Below are 20,121 nucleotides of genomic sequence, written 5' to 3' on the forward strand. Positions count from 1 at the left end.
TAATTGGTTAAAACTAAATTTGATTTGCAAAAACATTATAAAATATATCCTTTCTCCTGATTTACCTTAAAATTAATTAGTAAAAGAAAATAAAAACGGATTTTTCTTAAAAGTCAATAGTTAAAATGTGTAAAAGAAAACAAAAGTGTTTCTAAATATTAGATTCACAAAGCCTGCTCTTTAAAAACACAGAACGTTATTTTAGTTTTATATGTAATTTGTCTTTATTTTAGAGCCCTTTTCACTTATCACTCTATGGGTTGTAAATATTTTAGACTTGTTGTTGACTTAAATATTTTAGAAATCAATGTACTTATTGCGCGAGGGATTTGTTAAGAACTAAATTAAATCTGGCTTCAGTTGCATCTTTAGTTGCAATTTCCAAATAATATAACAACCACTAAAAAGGTAAGCTGTCAAAAAATCATGTTGAACCTCAAAAATAATGGATACGCTCAAAGTAAATAAATAAATAAAATAATTTTATTATTCTGTCAATTTATTTATTTATATTTAACTAAAAATGCAGCCCTTCTCATATTCATCTACCACAGTTTAGCAATTGTACAGTTCAACAACGCCGTTGATTAAAGAACTGCCGCTCTCATGTTGGAATTTTTCTAACATTTCTATATGCGTTGTTCTGTGGTCTAAAAAACTACTTTCTAAGCGAAAATTTCTTGAAAATTACCCTTAAGGCTCTTCACGCACTACATCGGACCTAATCCGATCTTAAGCAAATGCCTTACCCTTAGCTAATCCTTGATAATTTACCGAAATCATCATTTATTAGGGTTCCGTACCTCAAAAGGAAAAACGGAACCCGTATAGGATCACTTCGTTGTCTGTCTGTCCGTCTGTCCGTCGTGTCTGTCAAGAAACCTATAGGGTACTTCGCGTTGACCTAGAATCATGAAAGGCTGATAGGTAGCACAAGTACAGGAATAAATCTGAAAACTGCGGATTTGTGGTTACATCATTAAAAAAAAAATTAAAACGTGTTTCAATTTTCAAAGTAAGATAACTATACCAAGTGGGGTATCAAATGAAAGGGCTTTACCTGTACATTCGAAAACAGATTTTTATTTATTTTTATGTATGATAGTTTGCGATTTATCGTGCAAAATATTGGAATAATATCCGAGTACGGAACCCTCATTGCGCGAGTCTGACTCGCACTTGGCCGGTTTTTTTAATTCATAATGTTTTGAGTAGGACTGATGAGTCGCGTAGTAGGACCGTTGAGTTGTTACAAAGTAAAATCGTTACCAGAACTGTTTGATTACTAAACTGTGCTTACTACAGTGAAAAATGAACTAAATCTCTTAAGATTTAATTAGGAATGTAACTTAAAAATGCGCTATGTATAATAAAATGTAACAAAATAAAGAACATAAATAGTAACTTGATTCTTAAAAATTTTTTTGAATGCTCTATACGAACATCAATGATTAAATGCTTAGCTATGAAAGCTATTATTCGTCAATTTTAATTTTTGTTCATAAAGAAAATAATAATAATATGCTTCAAATTGAAATCCCCCGTTTTTAAAGGTGATTAAAAAGACTTATTCCCACGTTCGCGTTAAGACAGTAAAAAATTCAAGGTCAAAAATAGGGTTATTTTCGAAAATGTTAATAATCTCCATAAAAATATCCACTTTCAAAAAGAAAACTTATTTTTTTAGTTAATTATAATATATGTATTATTATTAAAACAGCAAACTTTTCATGTCTCGCAGTTTTTTAATTTGATAGAAATCTTCAAAGTTGAATAAGAATAATGTGAGGCAACATTGATCAAGTATTGGTCCTTAAAAGCCTATTCCAAGCCAGTCTATTGTGCTGTTCAAAGGGTATTTCTACGTTTACTTCTTATATATTTAATATAGTATGATTACTTAGAAATGTAAAAAAGTAACAATCAACAACTTCCGGTTAATGCTTGATTATTCTTATGATATAACATTTATAACCACATTTTATGTTAATAATAATAATTATGGTGTATACATGATTTTTTCAAGACAGCAGTATGGGATAACTGGGGTGGGGTTAGAAAGAGACGGCAGTATGATAGAGAAAGATAGATGTCTAAAGGCGGGAATCATAATGCTATCTCAAATAATATTAATTTAAGCTTCGAATAACGGTACAGTCAAACGAATATATGAATTAATCAAAGGTGAAAATATTATATATTTAATTAATTGTTCAAATTTTTCTACTGCATAAATGTATATAGTACTGACTGAGCAGATTTTTTTATATTAATTAAAAATTAGTGAAGTTGCTCAAGCCATTTCCCAAATATAATTAAATATAATTATGATATAAATACGCGGAAAAATAAAGTTTGAACTTAATTAGAATTCACCTGAATTTCACGCAGGCCGAGGGACAAGTATTTACTAGAAAAATCTATTTTAAAGAAATAATTATGTATGCCAATTTTTCCATCAAAAAATCTAAATACTATTCCAAGTAAATACAACAGAATATAAATTATTCATACTTATATCATGATCAAAGATATAAAACTCCAGGAAGGCAAAGCGCATACTTCACTTTAAGAAAGTTGTCCAATTCGTACACTTGCTAATAATTGCTCGCTTGAGTATTGACTACTTAAATGGCGTCGATTGTGATGTCTTTCTCTAAACTAAATTTATCGTGCCTATCTGCAAATAAATTTTAAACTAGCAACTTAAAATTTTAGTGCTACTGAACTTTAAACGCTTTGCTCAAGAATGGCACTTAAAGTCACGAGGCTAACAGTTTTAAATTAATACAAGTTCGTCTGTCCTTTTCTTATTACATTAGTAAGAAAAAGATGCGAATACTTAAATGCCATCATTTACCATAGAGTATAGACAAATGGCGCGTTAACGCACCTTTGGGTAAAATTACGCAATGGTTTAAAACATGGTTGGGACTTCGTCTGTGATGACGTTTGCTGGCGCGCGTGCTGTGCTTGTTTGGAGTGTTTTTTTTTTTGTTAAGAGTGGCTGGTTTTTGTGTTAGTTGGTGTTTTTTGGTGGTGGAACTGACTGGGAAGCGCTCTAGGGAGGCGCCGCGCGTGTGTCGGCGGGCGCCGGCGCAGACGGAGTCCATACTTGTATAAATTCAATAACTTGAAATTATCTACAAACTTGACATTGGCTAATCAGAGTAAAGCCAGATTTAAAGAAATAAAAAAAAAAACATGGTGACTCATTACCAGTCTATAGAACTATTTGATCATGATAATATGTATAACTTATAGGATCATGCCAAACATTTTGAATATAAATCTATATCTACTGATTTCCATAAATGTCAAGGTCAATGGTCACTAATCCTAATTCTTCAATTCTTTCATCATCATTTTCTTATTTTATTAAAATTATAATTTTTCAATGCAAACTTTGATTGATTAAATTATTTTTTAAGCAAATTATAACTGTACCTATTCAATGCCAATTGTTTATTTAATATTTAATTTCTACCATAAAGAAGTAGAATTAAAAACATATAAAGTTTTATTCATTTAAGATTTCTTGTAAATTGGAATCTTATTTTGGTATAATTTGAGAGTTTTTAGTTTATAGTAAACGAAACATAGTTGATAGAGTAAGGATTTACTTGACTGCTCTTGACTGAAAGTGATGAATGATGACGCATCAAAATCTCTAATAGAGCATGCTTACTAAAAGAACACCTATTCACTCTAATTTTTTTCAAAGATACCTATATTATAGATAGATAGATGCTAACAAAAGAACTGTTTATTGTTCAATATAAGATCTCATAAGTCGCTATATTAGTATCATTTATCAGCCAAAAGCAAGAAGTCCACTAGTACACAATCCTAAATAAAATGTATAAAGAGGGGTCTCTCCGTCACTCGCTTCATACAAACGTAGTTCCAATTTCATTTGAATATTAAGCAACCAAAGTCCATGAAATTTTGCAGACATATTCTAGAAACTAATATCTATGTCTGTGGTTTTCCAGATTTCCGTTAAAATATTCGGTTTCAAAGTTACGCGGTCTTAAAAATTTACATACAAATCTTTGAGCCCCTGTAATTTTAAAACTACATATTTTTAGAAAAATCTAAAACTCCACAGGCACAGATATTAGTTTCTAGAATATGTCTGCAAAATTTCATGGACTTTGGTAGCTTAATATTCAAATAAAATTGGAACTACGATTGTATGAAGCGAGTGACGGAGAGAGCCCTGTTAAACATCAAAAGCATATTTAGATATGAAATGTCAATTCTACAGTGTAATCATGCTCTACATAATAACAATTTATGTATTTGTTTATGAAAAATATTCAGTACTTCCTATATTTTAGTAGACAAATATAAAAACGTATGCATCTATCTGTATTAGACATGCCTCCTTCATCAATTATTTACTTGTGTAGCTTTGGTGTATATAACATTCCATCACCACAATATTAACATCGTTAAAAAGGTTTTGAAGCTATACCTAATAAGATAATGTATATAAACGCCTCTTATTCATTTCGGTTACACATAATTTGCCATTCTATTGTTAAAATATACTATAGAGTAGAAAAAAGTTAAACATTTATTAATAGATTCTAATAATATTCGTTAGAACTTATATCCAATGATTGTTTAAATTGTCTCTATCGTAATAATTTTATCAGATGCATCAGAGCAATGTATCCAGTTCGCTCTGACCCTTAACATTAGATAGAAACGTCAGTGGCAGTAACTTGAAATCCTTTCTCCTGCGCGTCACGTTCTCCACCGGAATAAGTCACGCTCTTTTACTAACGTTAAATATGCCCTACATACCATCGTACACTTCAACATATCCGTATATAAAAATATCAAGGAAATATTTATTAGATTTAGTTTTCATAGGTAGCTCGGAATACAATTTTTAGATATTCATTTGGTTGCTTGGGATGTTTCGCAAAGATGCGCCAGAACAGGTAGAGAGCTATCGTCGGGGGCTCGTCTCATCTCGCGAGCTCGGCCTTCCGACATACGGGGAACAAGTTTACAACAACGGTGTAGTTACGAGTGTACCTCGGGGCGCGCTAGTGGTGGTGCTGCTTGCCGGGCAGCGCGGCCTGGCAGTAGGGGCACTCGCTGGCCGTGGCGGCGCACGCGTCGCACAGCACGTAGTGGTTGCAGGGCGCCAGCGTCACGCTGCGCGGCTGCTCCTCGCACACCATGCACTTGGTGGCCGTCTCCAGGTACAGCACCTTTTCGATCTCCTCCAGCTCGGCGCGCGCCGCCGCCTGCAGCGCCTTGAGCGCGCCCAGCGGCAGCCCGCGCAGCTCGCGGCGGGGTGCGCGCGCCGCGTCCAGCTCGCGCTTGAGCTGCAGCGCGTGCGCCAGCGCGTCGTCGCGCTGCCGCTCGGCCAGCGCGGCCGCGCGCGCCGCCTCGTCCGACTCGCGCTGCCACGCCTCGCACGCCGAGCGCGCCTGCGCGATGCGCTCGTCCCAGCGCGCGGCCGCCAGGCGCGACGCCGCCACCTCCTCGCGCAGGCGCGCGAGCTCGCCGCTGCCACCGGGCGAGGCCGCGAAGTCGAAGCCGCCGCCGCCGAAGCTGCCGGGCTGCGCGTAGCGGAACAGCGGCGGCAGCGGCGAGCCGGCGGGCGGCGGGCTGAAGGGGCGCAGCGCGCGCGCGGGGATGTTAACGGGCGCGGAGGCGGCGGGCGCGTCGTCGCGCAGCTCGCGGTCCAGCGCCGCCACGAGGTGCAGCGGGTCGTCCAGCGCGTCGTCCAGCGCGTTGCCCACCACCTCGTGCAGCACGGCCGCGTCGAAGGGCGCGCGCGGCGGCCAGGCGGCGGCGGGCGGCTTGCCGGCGCTGGAGCCGCCCGACGACGTGGACGCGCACTCGGAGCCGTCGCCCGAGCCGTTGGCGGGCAGCGCGCCGAGCAGCTCGGCGAGCGGCTCGGGCTCGCGCTCGGGGTCGGGCTCCACGTGCGCGAAGGCGCAGAACAGGCCGCGCGGGCAGTAGCCGGCCTGCTGCACGTCGTTGCACTTGGTGCTCTTGTAGATCTCGGGGTGGAACTGCTGCTCGGTGCGCGTGTGGCAGTAGCCGCAACCGTCGCCCGCCTCGCAGTTGGAGGGCTCGCCCCACTCCTCGCCGTGCTTCACGTTGGGGCACGGCGTGCTGCGGTACTTGTACTTGCGCGGCGAGCGCCGCTTGTCCTGCGCCATCACAACACAAGTTACTAATAAAGAACATTTATGAAAGAAACAAAATTAGTTATATTTCTAACAATAATATCAATAGTAAATGATCCAACCGATATAATCATTATGAAATTAGACTTGAAACTCATTGCACTAAGAATCATAAACATAATCACAGCATGTTAACTTACTTTACTATTGTGATATTGAGGGCAGGCATAACCTTGTCTACATAACCTAGGTGGTCTTTTACAGGGCTCAGTTTTATATGATGATAATACATAATTCGTATCTGAAAATAAAGAAATAAAACATTTATTTTTTTACTATTAACATCTCATTCAAACAAACTATCAAATTAATTTTCTTTAATAATAATATATTCATAATAACATATTTAAAGCTGTTTATAATAATCTTAATTCTAGTAAATTTTTAGGGTTCCGTACCTCAAAAGGAAAAACGAAACCCTTATAGTATCACTTTGTTGTCTGTCTGTCCGTCCATTGTCTTTCAAGAAAACCCATAGGGTAATTCCCGGTGACCTAGAATCATGAAATTTGGCAGGTAGGTAGATCATATAGCACAAGTAAAGGAATAAATCTGAAAAACCGTGAATTTGTGGTTACATCACAGAAAAAAAAATTAAAATGTGTTTTAATTTTCAAAGTAAGATAACTATACCAAGTGGGGTATCATATGAAAGGGCTTTGTATGTACCTGTACATTCTAAAACAGATTTTTATGTATTTTTATTTCTTAATCTTTTTCACCTTTAGTCCAATAAAAAATTTTCCACATAAACCATGGATTTTTACGGGATGAAAAATAGCCTGTGTTAATCCATTTATCATCTATCTCCATTCCAAATCCATCATAACCCCACAATCCACAGTTGTATCTATTATCATCATCATTGTGATCAACCCATCGCCGGCCCACTACTGATCACCAGTCTCCTCTCAGCATTAGAATCTCACAAAGTTTTCTTTTACCGTTAAAACAAGTGATATTTAATTGCTTACAACGCACATCGCTTGAAGAAGATTGAACCGCAATCCCGAGGCTCAAAAGAGCTAGAATGCAGAGCTGTAAAACCAGTTAAAAAACCCACCCAATCTCAAGACTGAAAGGCAGATGTTTTAACCATTATCTATTAAGCACCCAGTACTATCCATACTAAGGTTTAAATTCATTCCCTCGAAATGTAACAAAGGTACATAATAGGTTATTTATTTTATTTATTTAATTAAAAAATATTTAATGAAAGTGAACTTTTTACACCAAACTGTGTAGACCAAAGCACTAGATAAAAACTGAAACTGGTGTTTGCAATTTGCAGCACAAATATTTCCCACAGGATTTTTGAAAACCATAGTGAGCAATATCACTTGCTGGCTGGTTTAGAAAATTGGTTTTTGACTAACCTTGCCACTTAGGGTCTTCATTCATTAAATTCCTTTCCCTATCTAATGCATTTGGTGCGGCCACATCCCCATCAGTGCCGTCCGGGTTGTCCAGCGCCTGCAGTTCCCTCATGTCCAGCACGGGAGGGCGCAGGTCCGGGGCTCCGTGCGCGAAGGCGCAGTGAGCCCCGTTCTTAGTGCATAGCCCTCTAGCATCAGTATCGTGAACACACATACAAGTTTTATAGTAACGGAGGTGATATCGTCGTTCTGTGTCGCCTGCTGTACGATGTAGGTAAGGGCACCTAAGGAATAAGTTTTTATTATAACTTAAAATGCAATGTAGCTAATTCTGTGGTACAAAATCTGTAACCTAAATTACAACAGTAGGCATTAAGCTAAAAACCCTTCATACTGTGCCCTGCGGAAAAGGATAGTAGTAGATTTAGGCCTGTCAATTACTTTTTATTGGATTACAAGTTTAGCCCCTGAAATCAAACCTGGTGCTTACATAGAATAAGTGATTATGTAGTACAAGATTGTAGTAAGCTAACTAAGTGGTATGAGAGTTTTATTATCAGTTAACATTAACATCATACAGGAATAGAAATGCAGGGTAGTAACTAGCCACAGCCGAGGCCTCCCACCAGATTAGAATTGTTTAGTTTAGAGATTTTGTACAACAGAATTAGTCACATTGTATTTTGAAAGCAATTAAGTCTCAGCATGAAATATATTCTTCAACTTCAGTGTAGAGTAGTTATTGAAAAGTAGGTAATTATCATTACCAAATATTGTGAAAATAAAGCTACTAAAACTATTGTTTAGTATAAATTGACTCTTACATTAGAACTACTAACCAAATAAATAGAAACTTGGCTTCCTCAAATAATAATATCGTTTTAAAGGTTATTTCTGTGTGAAGTTTGTACACCTTATTGGAATATCATTATCAGCAGGCCTGTTTAACTTCAAGTCTTCAACATAATCTCAACAATACTATTTTAAACTATTTTCATGAAAAGCATAGTGAGAACAATGGAACCTATAAAGATGTTATGTGGATGAAATGCAGAGTACCTTACTGACATGTATACCATAACATTTGTACAGACTTTCTCTTCCGGTCGGATTTTCTTGTTAGTAAATATCTCTATGATTATATTAATACTGCTTTTGCTTGTTTTAGTAACTTTAAATGATAGTTTCTTGTCAGGAAAATACGTGACGAAGTTTGTAGCACAGAGTACAGTGTACCTAACAAAAGTTTCGTAGACTACTCACTCGTCCCCATCTTCGCATATTCCCGATGTCTCGTTATATTTGGTACAATAGTTATCCGCGCTATAGTTAAACGTGCCATCCCTCTTCCGGACGGGCCTTCGTCTTCTTTGATTATTAAAATGCCAATGAAAACATGTGAAAGGCCTATGTTGTGTACATTTGTGTTGTAGGAACGACGGGCACTGCTCTACTCGGAATTCCTTCAGATATCTGCAAAATGAAGTCACCGGACTTAATGAATTGTACACCACGGGAATCTACACAAACTGCACTATCACTTTTCACAAAAACTAGGCTCGTAAAGTATAATTACTTATAATGATTTGGTTTTTCTGTTTGGGCTGTCAACAAAGGCTTAGATTCCGACGGCATTTTTGTGAACTATTATTGCGCCTCTCGCGTCGCGCAGGGCACGCTCACCGATGGCCAATTAAAATTCAATATAGGGTCACGTGATACTAAATATTGTCATTAAAAATGTAAATAGAGGTCATAAAATTGGTAAAATAGCTTCGAAATCACAGCACATTTTAGAATTTAAGACCTTGAACTTAAAAAGAAAGCTTATCTCATAGTCCAACTTTCCAGGCAATTGGCAAACACAAAAACAAAAATGTTCAAAAAGTCAAAACAATCATTAAATGACAGATGTGTCACGTAGTGTTTTCTATTTGTTTCATTCACACAAATGCGTCATGCTTCACACAAAATGAAACGAAAAATAGGTCGTCTTGTCTTCTTCATAGAGAGAAAAATAATGAACGAAAAGCCCTCAAGGTTTTTTAAAATTTCAGATATGAAATAAGAATATGAAATAATTAAAGCATGTGCTTAGCGCAAAATGTATTGCTTTTAGATAATTTGATATTTTTTTTTAGAATAAAACTGATTCTAAAAACAATACCGAACAAAACAATCTTCTAAAATCGATTGATTGAACTCGGTATAGTTCCTCTGGCTCGGTTAATCTACCAAGGAGGATTTCTGAAGGATTTCTGAGTGGATTTTATTTTCTAAACTTCACGATAAAAACTTTTCAAAAGAAATATATATTTTTTTTAATTTTATTTATCTATAAAATAAGAAAGTTGTTGCAACACTGAATTATCAGTCATCCAATAGCAGAAGCCTGTCATGTCATAGTTTCTGTGACCAATCATAAGCGCTACATTTCCACCAATGCTATGTTTCAAATCGAATCGGGGTTAACCAATCCAGTTATCAAAAAATAGCGTCGCTGTTCGCCCGCCATTCTCTCGGCGCCATCTTGAAGTGTATAGTGAGCTCGAGCATATGATCTTTGTTGTTAGCTCTCTGTTTAATTTTTAAATAAATAACATTCCCCTCGAACTTTTTAATAAGAACTGTGTAATTTCGCTAAACCTCTATCCAAGGTAAGTATTTTGATTAGTATTTAAAGTGAAACCTGCGTTTTCAGTCCAAGCTAACAATTTTTAATTACCAATGCCAACAAACTGTCGCAACATTGTTTATGCACAAGCGAATTCTTACTTTCTTTTTGGTGTTTCAGTAAACAATGGCACGTACCAAGCAGACCGCGCGTAAATCCACGGGAGGAAAAGCTCCCCGTAAGCAGTTGGCCACAAAAGCAGCGCGAAAATCGGCGCCAAGCACTGGTGGCGTAAAGAAGCCCCATCGTTATCGTCCTGGTACAGTGGCGCTCAGAGAAATTCGTCGTTACCAGAAGTCCACCGAGTTGCTCATCCGTAAGCTGCCATTCCAGCGCCTGGTGAGAGAAATTGCTCAAGATTTCAAGACCGACCTTCGGTTCCAGTCTGCCGCTATTGGCGCTCTGCAGGTGAGATTATTACGTCATCATTGTTTTTTCATCCCAATGATGTGAGTGAGAATGATATAGTTACTGAATCAATGTTATTTCTCATTCCAGGAAGCAAGTGAGGCTTACCTCGTGGGCCTGTTTGAAGACACCAACTTGTGTGCCATCCATGCCAAGCGTGTAACCATCATGCCTAAAGACATCCAGCTGGCAAGACGAATCCGTGGAGAACGCGCTTAAATTAGCTTTAGTTGTAACTTTAATCATAAATTATTTGTAATCCGAATAGACAAATTCTATCTCTTCTGTTCGTCTCGCGTTTAATTCATTAACGTCTTATAATTAATCATTAGTGTAAGGTGGTATCAGAACTGAATTTTTTTATATATTCTTATTCTGTAAGTTATGTGGTTAAACTATGTTGTGTGTGCAAGATCTCAAACTTTGTCAAAAACAAATTGTTAGTGACACGTCTTGTACAACAGTATACTTAAATCTCGTTTGTAAGTCGTGGTGTGTCTAGGTAGTGTATTAGGCAATATTTTTAACCACATTTGAATGAAGCCCATGTTTCAAGTAAGAATAGTTGATGCACTATGTGTAATGTAATGATATGATTTGGTGTTAATAAATATAATTTTAGAATAACTACACTTGTCTGTATTTTATCTTAACTTCCCTGTCACTAAAATCAATAATTTTGGAAAGTGTGAGTTGAAAAGTGAAATCTATCAGTCATAGGTTCCCTAGTAGCCATAGTCCATGCTGACCAAGTGAGAAATAGTAGACTTCATACCCTTTTGAGAACATTATGGAGAACTCTAAGGCATGCAGGTTTCCTCACGAGCAGCTTGTATTTAAACTTCGAAAGGTAGGTGCTCTGGATCGAACCCCCATCCCACTGCTGCATAACCTAAAAAAATGGCACCCTGCACCTTTTATCTATTTACAATAATTATCTAGTTAGTATAGCACCAGTCCAATTTCTGGATGTTTAATGATATTTTCCAGTATTATTGCTAAAAACAATCCTCTTTCCGCATCCACCCACTCCCCACTATCCTCTTAAGGTTGTCAGTCCAGCGAGTCGGAGGTCATCAGTTCTGCAGCAGACGTGGCCTGCCCAATGCCACTTCAGCTGGCTAATTCGTTAAGCTATGTCGGTCACTGGTTCTATGGATTTCCTAGCTCAGAGAGATCCTCAGGTGGATGCGGAAGGTGGAGGATCATGTATGGTGGCGCGCTCTTGGGAAGCCTATGTCCATCAGTGGACACAAACAGGCCGATTGATTGATTGATTGCTAAAAACAAAAATGATTTATGGTGAGAAACAATCTTGGGTCTCCAGTGTTTGCACAGAGAACCCTGAAGCAGTCCTGCACTCACATATTGGTAAAAATGCACTATACAAGTAGGTATATGTATATATTGTAGTCCCATGTTTCTGTTATCTATAGTCAGAACTCACTGTTATCTATAGTCAGAACTCAGAGTGGACTTTGCAGAGGGCCTCTTTGTTCTGTACTCAGAAGAAATAAAAGCAGTTCAAATTATGTAATTTTTTTTTATATATTCTTTTAAGCAATAAATTATATTAAACCTACTAAATCAACATTTATCTTAAACTATGCTGCAAGTTTTGCCTCTTCTATTTCTATTTCTTTTAGTCTCTTCTCAATATCTGCAACACTTAAGCCATTTTCTTTGTTAAACTTGTAACTGATTAGCAATTGTTCCTTTTCTAAACCTTTGACCCTTTCGTACAATGTTTTTGTAAACTCCTTATCAACATCATTTTCTTCCCGCAGCACACAGAAGTAAAATAAAAAGACAGCAACGCTGCCTACAACGCTGTATGGTTGGTACCAAGGCATACTATCAGCTTTTTTATTTCTAAATACTGAAGGGAGACTCCGTTTTGCTGCATTGCTTGTGGAGAATTTTATTGGTTCATTTTCTTTAATCTCTGTACAGTAGGGCTGATGAAATCTGTTAGGTTTGATCAAATTTCTGAAAAATAAGTTATTTTAAGATTATACATATAACAAGTATAGTAATTATACATTGCATTTATATTGAGACATCTTTAAAGTAAAAAATATGCAGGTGAGATAATTATTTTATCCATGTTAATATTAATATTATAAATGAAAAAGTGGGTCTATCTGCTAGCTTTTCACAGCCCATCCATTAAACCAATTTTGATGTGTATACAATGTACAGAGTTAGCTTAGGTGCTGGGACAGACAGGAGTACTTATTGTCCAAGAAATTCAGAGTTCCCACAGGATTTTTAAGAACCTAATTTCACATGGACGTAGTTGTGGGCATCATCTATTTGTCAAAAAGATAGCTTGCCTGATATAGGCATCTTTTTATTCTGGAAAATCGAAGTTCCCTTGAGAATTAAGCCAAATTAAATAACCTCAGATTGATGACATGAAATAAGTGTCCATGAATTAATTATGGGGTGATAAAATACAACTAGCAAGTGGTTTTTCTGTGTAAGAATCATTTGTTAACTATATGTGTTCTTTATCATTTTATTTATGCAAATAAAAGACAAATTCTTAGTGGCCAAAACAATATTATTATAGAACATCATAACCTGTAATTTAAATTGTGAAATATGTTGCAATAAGTTTAGAATAAAAGCACTGAATCATACCTTAAAATTATAACATTTCTATTCATTTTGTTTAGGTTTAGGTCAAAGTTTTATCCAAAATGTAGGAATAACGAAAATCAAATTATTTACACCATCTCATAGCTGTCAAAATTTGACATAGACAGTTTACGTAATAAAGAGGCACAGACTATTGATAGATCAAAGATAAAAACAATATCATTTTGTCACACATATGCACTGGCCATAGAATTTTTGAGTTCTCATTTATTTAAGGTTCTCATCTCATTCCATAGAGTAGGATGTATATTGTCTCATTCTCTCTCATGGTGGATACTAACTAACTATACTTAAATCTATTTAAAAAAGGAAGGATAATTTTAGCGCTATCATATCAACTGTATAATATCAGGAGTAGGTACCTCGTAGCTGTATAATTAGTGAATAATTATTGTTATTTATTAAGTTCTTCAGCTATTTTGTCCAAGGAATAATGTAAGGCATTCCTTATTCTGTAAAGAGAAAGTTTGAAATGTTTTTATGTTGTAGTTAGTGGTAAGGTACCGCCCAGGAGGGCGGTACCTTACCACTCCTAAATATATGTATAACTAGAGCGAATCCTAAATATATGTATAACTAGAGGATGCCCGCGACTTCGTCCGCATGGATTTAGGTTTTTAAAGATCCTGTGAGAACTGTTTGATTTTCCGGGATAAAAAGTTGCCAATGTCAATTACAGGGACGCAAGCTACCTCGGTAGGTACTAAATCGGCTAAGCGGATGGGTCTTTAGAAATCCCGCGGGAACTGTTTGATTTTCCGGGATAAAAAGTAGCCCATGTCCGTCCCCGGGATATAAGCTAGCCCTATACCAAATTTCGTCAGAATCGGTGTAACGGTTGGGCCGTGAAAAGGTAGCAGACAGACAGACAAACACACTTTCGCATTTATAATATTATAGTAACTAGAGGATGCCCGCGACTTCGTCCGCGTGGATTTAGATTTCTATAGATCCCGTGGGAACTGTTTGATTTTCCGGGATAAAAAGTTGCCTATTTCGATTACAGGGACGCAAGATACTTCGGTACCAAACATACAAATCGGTTCAGCGGTTGAGCCGTGAAAACGTAGCAGACAGACAGACAGACAGACACACTTTCGCATTTATAATATTAGTATGGACTAGTTATGGATGAAATACGAAACAACTGTTCACTACTTCGATTAGTTAGTTAGGTAACTACGAGTATGTTCGGTAGGTAGGCTTTCGCCACTTGTTGTGATATTAATCTTTATATCTAGCTGAGTTTGTTGTAGGCTCTTTTCAGACTTGAGCGCGTTTGGTAGGTACCCTTGTAGCTTAAGTTTTAAGTTATCACCATCATGTTATAAGCCCAACAATTGACAATCAAAGTGTACGATGTAACTAATAGTTACCCTATTTTGAATTTAATTTGACTTTGACTATAGGTACCTACCTCATAAATTCTTCTCCATTTTCAGGTTCTGTAGACAAGCGATCTCGCTCTGCCAATACCTTTATGCGCCTTTCAATAGCGGCCTGCAATCTTTTCTCACTCTCTTGACTAGGCATCTGGACCTCTTTCGGCACGCTCCGAGACGCAGGCTCCGCGCCAACCGGCTTCGTTAGTAGAGTCCAAACATCGCACGCATCAGAAACCGAGTGGATTTCTTTGCAAAAAGACGAACGCATTTCCCAAACCTTGGAAATTTCTTCTTCCTGAACCACGGAATAATTGACAAATAAAATGTTAGGTAGTCTTTGTAATATTATTAGGGGTTTTTTTTTACAAAATGGATAATTTTTAGCTGAAACTACAATAAACGACTTTAGATGCTAAAGTCCGTTTAAATATTAATTTTATTATTAGAAATTTACACAATCCGTTGTTCCCTTGCGACATGGACAAAACCAACAAATTCCATTCCAATTCCAGGTCTGTTATACTAATTTTGGGTTGGTACAATAAGTACTGATATTTTTTGAATTTGCCACGCTTTTGCAGTACTTTTGTTGGACTCTAGTCCTATTAAAGTAGGTACACAACTTACGGATTTAGCTCGCAACTCTTTCAATTTTTTTTGGAACGAGCTGAGCTGTGCCAACAACGTGTCCCGACGGCATTCCGCCAACACTTTCTGTTCATGAAGCGAGTCTGTACTCTTAACTAAATTTTCTTGCACCTTTTCGGATTTTTCAGCCTGTGTTGTAGCGTCACGAATTGCTTTGCTCAGAAATGATATGGTGTTTTCCTCTATAAAAATAAAATAAAACAAAAAATGCATGCAACCCTGCTAACGGGGTGCCATTTTTAGGGTTCCGTAGCCAAATGGCAAAAAACGGAACACTTATAGATTAGTCATGTCTGTCTGTCTGTCCGTCCGTGTCACAGCCACTTTTCTCCGAAACTATAAGACCTATACTGTTGAAACTTGGTAAGTAGATGTATTCTGTGAACCGCATTAAGATTTTCACACAAAAATAGAAAAAAAACAATGTCCCCATACTTAGAACTGAAACTCAAAATATTTTTTTCATCAAACCCATACGTGTGGGGTATGTATGGATAGGTCTTCAAAAATGATATTGAGGTTTCTAATATCATTTTTTTCTAAACTGAATAGTTTGCGCGAGAGACTCTTCCACAGTGGTAAAATGTACATTACCATCCAAACTTCCACCGAAAATTGGTTTGAACGAGATCTAGTCAGTAGTTTTTTTTATACGTCATAAACAATTAAAATATGTTTAAATTTTCTAAGTAAGATAACTATACCAAGTGGGGTATCATATGAAAGGGCTTTACTTGTATATTCTAAAACAGATTTTTATTTATTTTTATGCATAATAGTTTTTGATTTATCGAGCAAAATGTCAAAAATACCCGAGTACGGAACCCTCGGTGCGCGAGTCCGACTCGCACTTGGCAGGTTTTGAAGGTTCCATACAGGAAGAGTGCCAACGAGACTATTACTAAGCCTCCGTCGCCATCTGTCTAATATCTATAAAAACGCATTTCAAAGATATTTTCAAGTAAAACCTGGAGAAACAAAAATAAATTAGGTACCTATAAAATATTAAATTGTCATCGTTAATAGATTGGTAGGTATATGGGTATAGTTACGGTCACTGATCAGGGAAAGAAAAGCCTTATCTGTGGTTGTGAAAGTTGCAGTTCGTAAGCTCTTACATGGGCACTTTGAAACCCTAGAAAGTCAAAAGTTTAACTAAAATCACCTACTTACGTTCTCGTTTTTCTTTAAGTTTAGCTTCTTTCTCTTGTTCCTGGAGTTTAACCTTTTCGAGGGTTGTAATTGGGGTAGAACTATTGACAGGATTTTCCATTTTCTTAGCGGTGCTGTAGCGGTGGTGCGGTGATTTACTAAATATAAAATTTTTACTTGCAAAATCGGTAAGTACTTAGTGTGACAAAAATTGTATTGTAGTCTCAAAAGGTTGAAAAATCCTACTCTTTTGTTTTTCTTTTCTAAAATAGTTCTCTTCTTTTCCTTCTTCAAAACTTCTTATTAGCACAAATTTTATTATTATCTTATACTTTGAATTGAATTCTTAATAGCAGGAATTAAAAGAAATTAAAATCTAACTTTTCCTCGCATCCAGTTATTTGCCGCCTTTTCTCAAAGTCATGTTTTTTGCTTCCGGTCAGCCGTCGGAGCCCGCCATGAGCCCGCGATAAAAGGAAATCCTCCATCGAGTTTGCCTTCTAGAAAAGTCATAGACAATATTATTATCGAGTTCATGCTACATCCACACGTTGGAAATTTATCATGGCTTGGCAAGTGTGTGAATAATGTGTGAGTTGTGAATGTACCAATATTTAAACTACCTATTATATCAAATCAATGATTTATTTAAGAAAAACCAATCTGCAGGATTCATATTTCAGAAACAGTAAGGTGCGCTAACTTTCCGAGAGTGTAGATCATCCCCGAGATTCGCGGCCATGCATGTTGAAACCATCGAGTTCAACAATTTTTTTTAAAATTAATATCTCTATGAATCTATGCCCTTGTTGATTCAATAACGTTGCCCGGGTAATTTGAAAACAAATAATTTGAGTTTTTTTCCTAGCTTTCTTTATTTTTATTGCGGAGAACGAGCAGTAAAACATACATCGAGTTTTAAAATGGTATTAATCTAGATACACAATGGAGACACCTGACGCCAAAGGATTCATCAATATTACTTGGCCCAGCAAGAGCGTGCCCCATGGGGGAATATTTCATTCTAGATTGGTGGAACGCTCTTCAGCCCAACAGGAATTTCTTAAAGGTACGTATAGAGCTCTTGTGAAGTGTTTTTTTGACTTCATTTTAGGCACACGCTGGACCATAATCACACCTGATGGAAAGTGATGAAGTGGCCTAAGATGGGACGCACTTACCTAGAAGACGCCTATTCACTCTTGATTAAAGATGCGTGGATCGTAAATATCCAAATTCCAAACCTTAGCCATTAAAACGACGAAACGATCGCGACGCCGTGCTTTCGTGTCGTGGCTAATGTGAACTTTATCATCATCATCATGATCAACCCATTGCTGGCTCACTACTGAGCACGGGTCTCCCAGAATAAGAAGAGTTTCCGGTCTCTTCATAAGACCACAGCGCTTACCATTGCGCCAAGGATGTCAGCACTGCTCTACTCTTTAACAGTCTTACAAGAAGAATCCAAGTTAACCATCGCTCAGCGTCGCAAAGCAGCGTGGCAACTGCGCGAGGAATCCAGCAGAGAAACTGTAGTGAAACAAAGTACCAAAGCACCGCAAGTGCCTATAGTTCGTCCCCACACTTCTCGGCGCCGCTCGCTGTCTGCTATACGGGAGTCTGAAGCACTTGACGTCAATCAGTATGTTTTGCTTGATCTAGTAAATCTCTATCCACGGAGAGAAGTTAATATGTATGTATAGTACGCGACAGGTTGAGATGGCAATCGGGATATGAAGCGAGTAGACGCCCCGCATACTCGCACGGCACAGGCGTTCACCTGCAACGGGTTTGCGGGGCGTCCCTACCCCGGTTGCCATCTCAACTTGTCGCGCACTATTAAGGCTCTCTCTGTTGCTGGTGGCTTGTCTTTGTCATTTGTATGGGATATACAAATGACAAAGACAAGCCACCAACTAATCACACACGAAACTATGTTTTCGAAGTTTTTTTTTAAAACATGTTTGTGATAGATTGGCAACTCAAAATGAGGATTTTGTTTTTGTCATTTGAATGGGACAGAGAGCTCTATACTAACTTCTCTCCGTGGACGGAGTAGATATTATAGTAAATATCTACTAAGCATTAGACAGGTCATTTCTCATGCCGCACAATAATTTTTGCGGGCTGCAATTCGTTTTTAACCGACTTCCAAAAAAGGAGGAGGTTCTCAATTCGTCGGAATCTTTTCTTTTTCTAGCTTACACCGGATGTCTTACAATGTCATACTACCTAATTTTGATATAATAGAATAGAATAGATTTTTATTCAAGTAGACTTTTACAAGTGCTTTTGAATTGTCAAAGTAATTTACCACTGGTTCGGATACCTATCTTCATATAGATATGAAAATGCCTGGGAAAAGTTTCAAAAATGGGCATAGTAAAATTTGTTTTTCAGCTATCGTCCGCCAAAACTTGGCGAAGACAGGGAGAAGTTGAAAGAGCGACTGGCCAACAGCATGACTTACGGAGACACTGGACAAAACCCACCGAATGTCCCAAAACCCTTAACAAAGCCTGGACCAAAATTACCGACCAAGAAAGAACAGTGGAACGAATGTAAGTTTGTCTTTTTGCTCGCGACTTGAGGTTTTGAAAAAAACCACCTAACTGCCAAATTTCATGATTCTAGGTTAACGGGAAGTACATGTTCCAGGACGGCTGGACGGACAGACAGACAGACAGACAATGAAGTGATCCTATAAGGGTTCCTTTTTCCTTTTGAGGTACGGAACCCTAAAAATTAAAAAATCCTCTGTTCGAGTAGCTCAGGTTTAGAAAAAAGTTCCGTACCATCGTAGAAGAAATAACTTTTATTTGTGATGTAACTACAAATTCAAAGTTTCCAGAATTTCCCCTTTACTTGTGCTTTAAGACATTGCTCATAATTCTAGGTCAACGGGAAGTAGGTACCTGCTCTAGTAGGTTTTCTGGATTCCAGTGGTCACACAAATTCGGGAGCGTGCGGAGTGGCTGGCAGAGATGGAAGAGCTGGGCCACGCGGGCCCGCATCGAGAGCTCATAAAGGACCAGATTGCGGAGCGACTGAGGGGTTTGGACGCTTTGGGTGTGGACAGCCAATGCTCGTCCGCTAGGTCTATTGCTTCTGGGTTCAGCGGACGGAGTGACCACTCTGATAAGAGTGTCAAGTCCAGTAAGTTTTTTTTATTAAGTACGGTCGGCCTCAGAATTCGAGTACCTAGCAATTCTATTTTTTGTTATTTAGTTTTTATACCTCTATCATCAAAAATTTGGTAAGTATAAATAATTTGTTCTATTTCAATTTTCAGCACATTCAAAGGAAAGTCAAGGTTCCCGAAAAGACCGAAAGTCGAATAAAAAGAGAAGCGCAACAAAACACAGAAAAGAGGAAGAGAATGTGGCGGCATATGAGAAACTATCGCCGTTGCAATATTCACCGAGACGTCGAGTTTGAACTACTTAGGTACCTAGCATAATAAAATTTGGAAATAAATAATTTAATAAATTGGTTTTTTAGTAGATGTTTGTTTTCTTTGTCGACAAGCCAAAAGAACTTTAGCTTGGGCCTGAGCAGTGGGCGATTTGTCTATCTATTAGCTGATGCCC

At 37.9% G+C, this 20,121-nt stretch overlaps 5 protein-coding genes across 5 annotated transcripts; 2 read left to right on the top strand and 3 right to left on the bottom strand.

The window, feature by feature from the left end:
• Positions 1-4,927: 4,927 nt before the first annotated feature.
• Positions 4,928-9,545, bottom strand: LOC123871613 (RING finger protein unkempt). Its single transcript, XM_045915521.1, has 5 exons — positions 9,174-9,545; positions 8,861-9,070; positions 7,598-7,881; positions 6,362-6,462; positions 4,928-6,185 (listed from the first exon to the last, which is right to left on the bottom strand). Exons 1-5 carry the CDS (start codon positions 9,230-9,232, stop codon positions 5,064-5,066), a joined length of 1,776 nt encoding a protein of 591 aa, XP_045771477.1. The 5' UTR covers positions 9,233-9,545; the 3' UTR covers positions 4,928-5,063.
• A 539-nt stretch (positions 9,546-10,084) lies between these two features.
• LOC123871626 (histone H3.3A) lies at positions 10,085-11,311 on the top strand. The gene is made up of 3 exons (XM_045915541.1): positions 10,085-10,254; positions 10,392-10,679; positions 10,770-11,311. Exons 2-3 carry the CDS (start codon positions 10,398-10,400, stop codon positions 10,896-10,898), a joined length of 411 nt encoding a protein of 136 aa, XP_045771497.1. The 5' UTR covers positions 10,085-10,254; positions 10,392-10,397; the 3' UTR covers positions 10,899-11,311.
• An 896-nt stretch (positions 11,312-12,207) lies between these two features.
• On the bottom strand, positions 12,208-13,458 carry LOC123871627. Its single transcript, XM_045915542.1, has 2 exons — positions 13,326-13,458; positions 12,208-12,668 (listed from the first exon to the last, which is right to left on the bottom strand). Exons 1-2 carry the CDS (start codon positions 13,349-13,351, stop codon positions 12,284-12,286), a joined length of 411 nt encoding a protein of 136 aa, XP_045771498.1. The 5' UTR covers positions 13,352-13,458; the 3' UTR covers positions 12,208-12,283.
• A 180-nt stretch (positions 13,459-13,638) lies between these two features.
• On the bottom strand, positions 13,639-16,925 carry LOC123871624. Its single transcript, XM_045915539.1, has 5 exons — positions 16,910-16,925; positions 16,550-16,686; positions 15,356-15,558; positions 14,761-15,023; positions 13,639-13,795 (listed from the first exon to the last, which is right to left on the bottom strand). The coding sequence occupies exons 2-5, from the start codon at positions 16,647-16,649 to the stop codon at positions 13,738-13,740; spliced, it is 624 nt and encodes a 207-aa protein (XP_045771495.1). The 5' UTR covers positions 16,650-16,686; positions 16,910-16,925; the 3' UTR covers positions 13,639-13,737.
• Positions 16,926-17,306: 381 nt separating this feature from the next.
• Positions 17,307-20,034, top strand: LOC123871618 (UPF0193 protein EVG1 homolog). The gene is made up of 5 exons (XM_045915530.1): positions 17,307-17,597; positions 17,981-18,173; positions 18,932-19,092; positions 19,475-19,687; positions 19,824-20,034. Exons 1-5 carry the CDS (start codon positions 17,474-17,476, stop codon positions 19,967-19,969), a joined length of 837 nt encoding a protein of 278 aa, XP_045771486.1. The 5' UTR covers positions 17,307-17,473; the 3' UTR covers positions 19,970-20,034.
• Positions 20,035-20,121: the final 87 nt, after the last annotated feature.

Source organism: Maniola jurtina, chromosome 14 (assembly GCF_905333055.1).
Source record: "Maniola jurtina chromosome 14, ilManJurt1.1, whole genome shotgun sequence".
Classification (NCBI taxonomy): Eukaryota; Metazoa; Arthropoda; class Insecta; order Lepidoptera; family Nymphalidae; genus Maniola; species Maniola jurtina.

Coding starts and splice junctions, on each gene's coding strand:
- LOC123871613 (XM_045915521.1), bottom strand. CDS start 9,232: ATGCCGTCGGAATCTAAGCCTTTGTTGACAGCCCAAACAGAAAAACCA. Junction 9,071..9,173: donor GAAAAACCAAATCATTATAA/GTAATTATACTT, acceptor TTCATTTTGCAG/ATATCTGAAGGAATTCCGAG. Junction 7,882..8,860: donor ATATGCGAAGATGGGGACGA/GTGAGTAGTCTA, acceptor CTTATTCCTTAG/GTGCCCTTACCTACATCGTA.
- LOC123871626 (XM_045915541.1), top strand. CDS start 10,398: ATGGCACGTACCAAGCAGACCGCGCGTAAATCCACGGGAGGAAAAGCT. Junction 10,680..10,769: donor CCGCTATTGGCGCTCTGCAG/GTGAGATTATTA, acceptor TTCTCATTCCAG/GAAGCAAGTGAGGCTTACCT.
- LOC123871627 (XM_045915542.1), bottom strand. CDS start 13,351: ATGAATAGAAATGTTATAATTTTAAG. Junction 12,669..13,325: donor AGAAATGTTATAATTTTAAG/GTATGATTCAGT, acceptor CTTATTTTTCAG/AAATTTGATCAAACCTAACA.
- LOC123871624 (XM_045915539.1), bottom strand. CDS start 16,649: ATGGAAAATCCTGTCAATAGTTCTACCCCAATTACAACCCTCGAAAAG. Junction 15,559..16,549: donor ACTTAAAGAAAAACGAGAAC/GTAAGTAGGTGA, acceptor TTATTTTTATAG/AGGAAAACACCATATCATTT. Junction 15,024..15,355: donor AAGAGTTGCGAGCTAAATCC/GTAAGTTGTGTA, acceptor TCCGTGGTTCAG/GAAGAAGAAATTTCCAAGGT.
- LOC123871618 (XM_045915530.1), top strand. CDS start 17,474: ATGGAGACACCTGACGCCAAAGGATTCATCAATATTACTTGGCCCAGC. Junction 17,598..17,980: donor CCAACAGGAATTTCTTAAAG/GTACGTATAGAG, acceptor ACTCTTTAACAG/TCTTACAAGAAGAATCCAAG. Junction 19,093..19,474: donor GAAAGAACAGTGGAACGAAT/GTAAGTTTGTCT, acceptor TCTGGATTCCAG/TGGTCACACAAATTCGGGAG.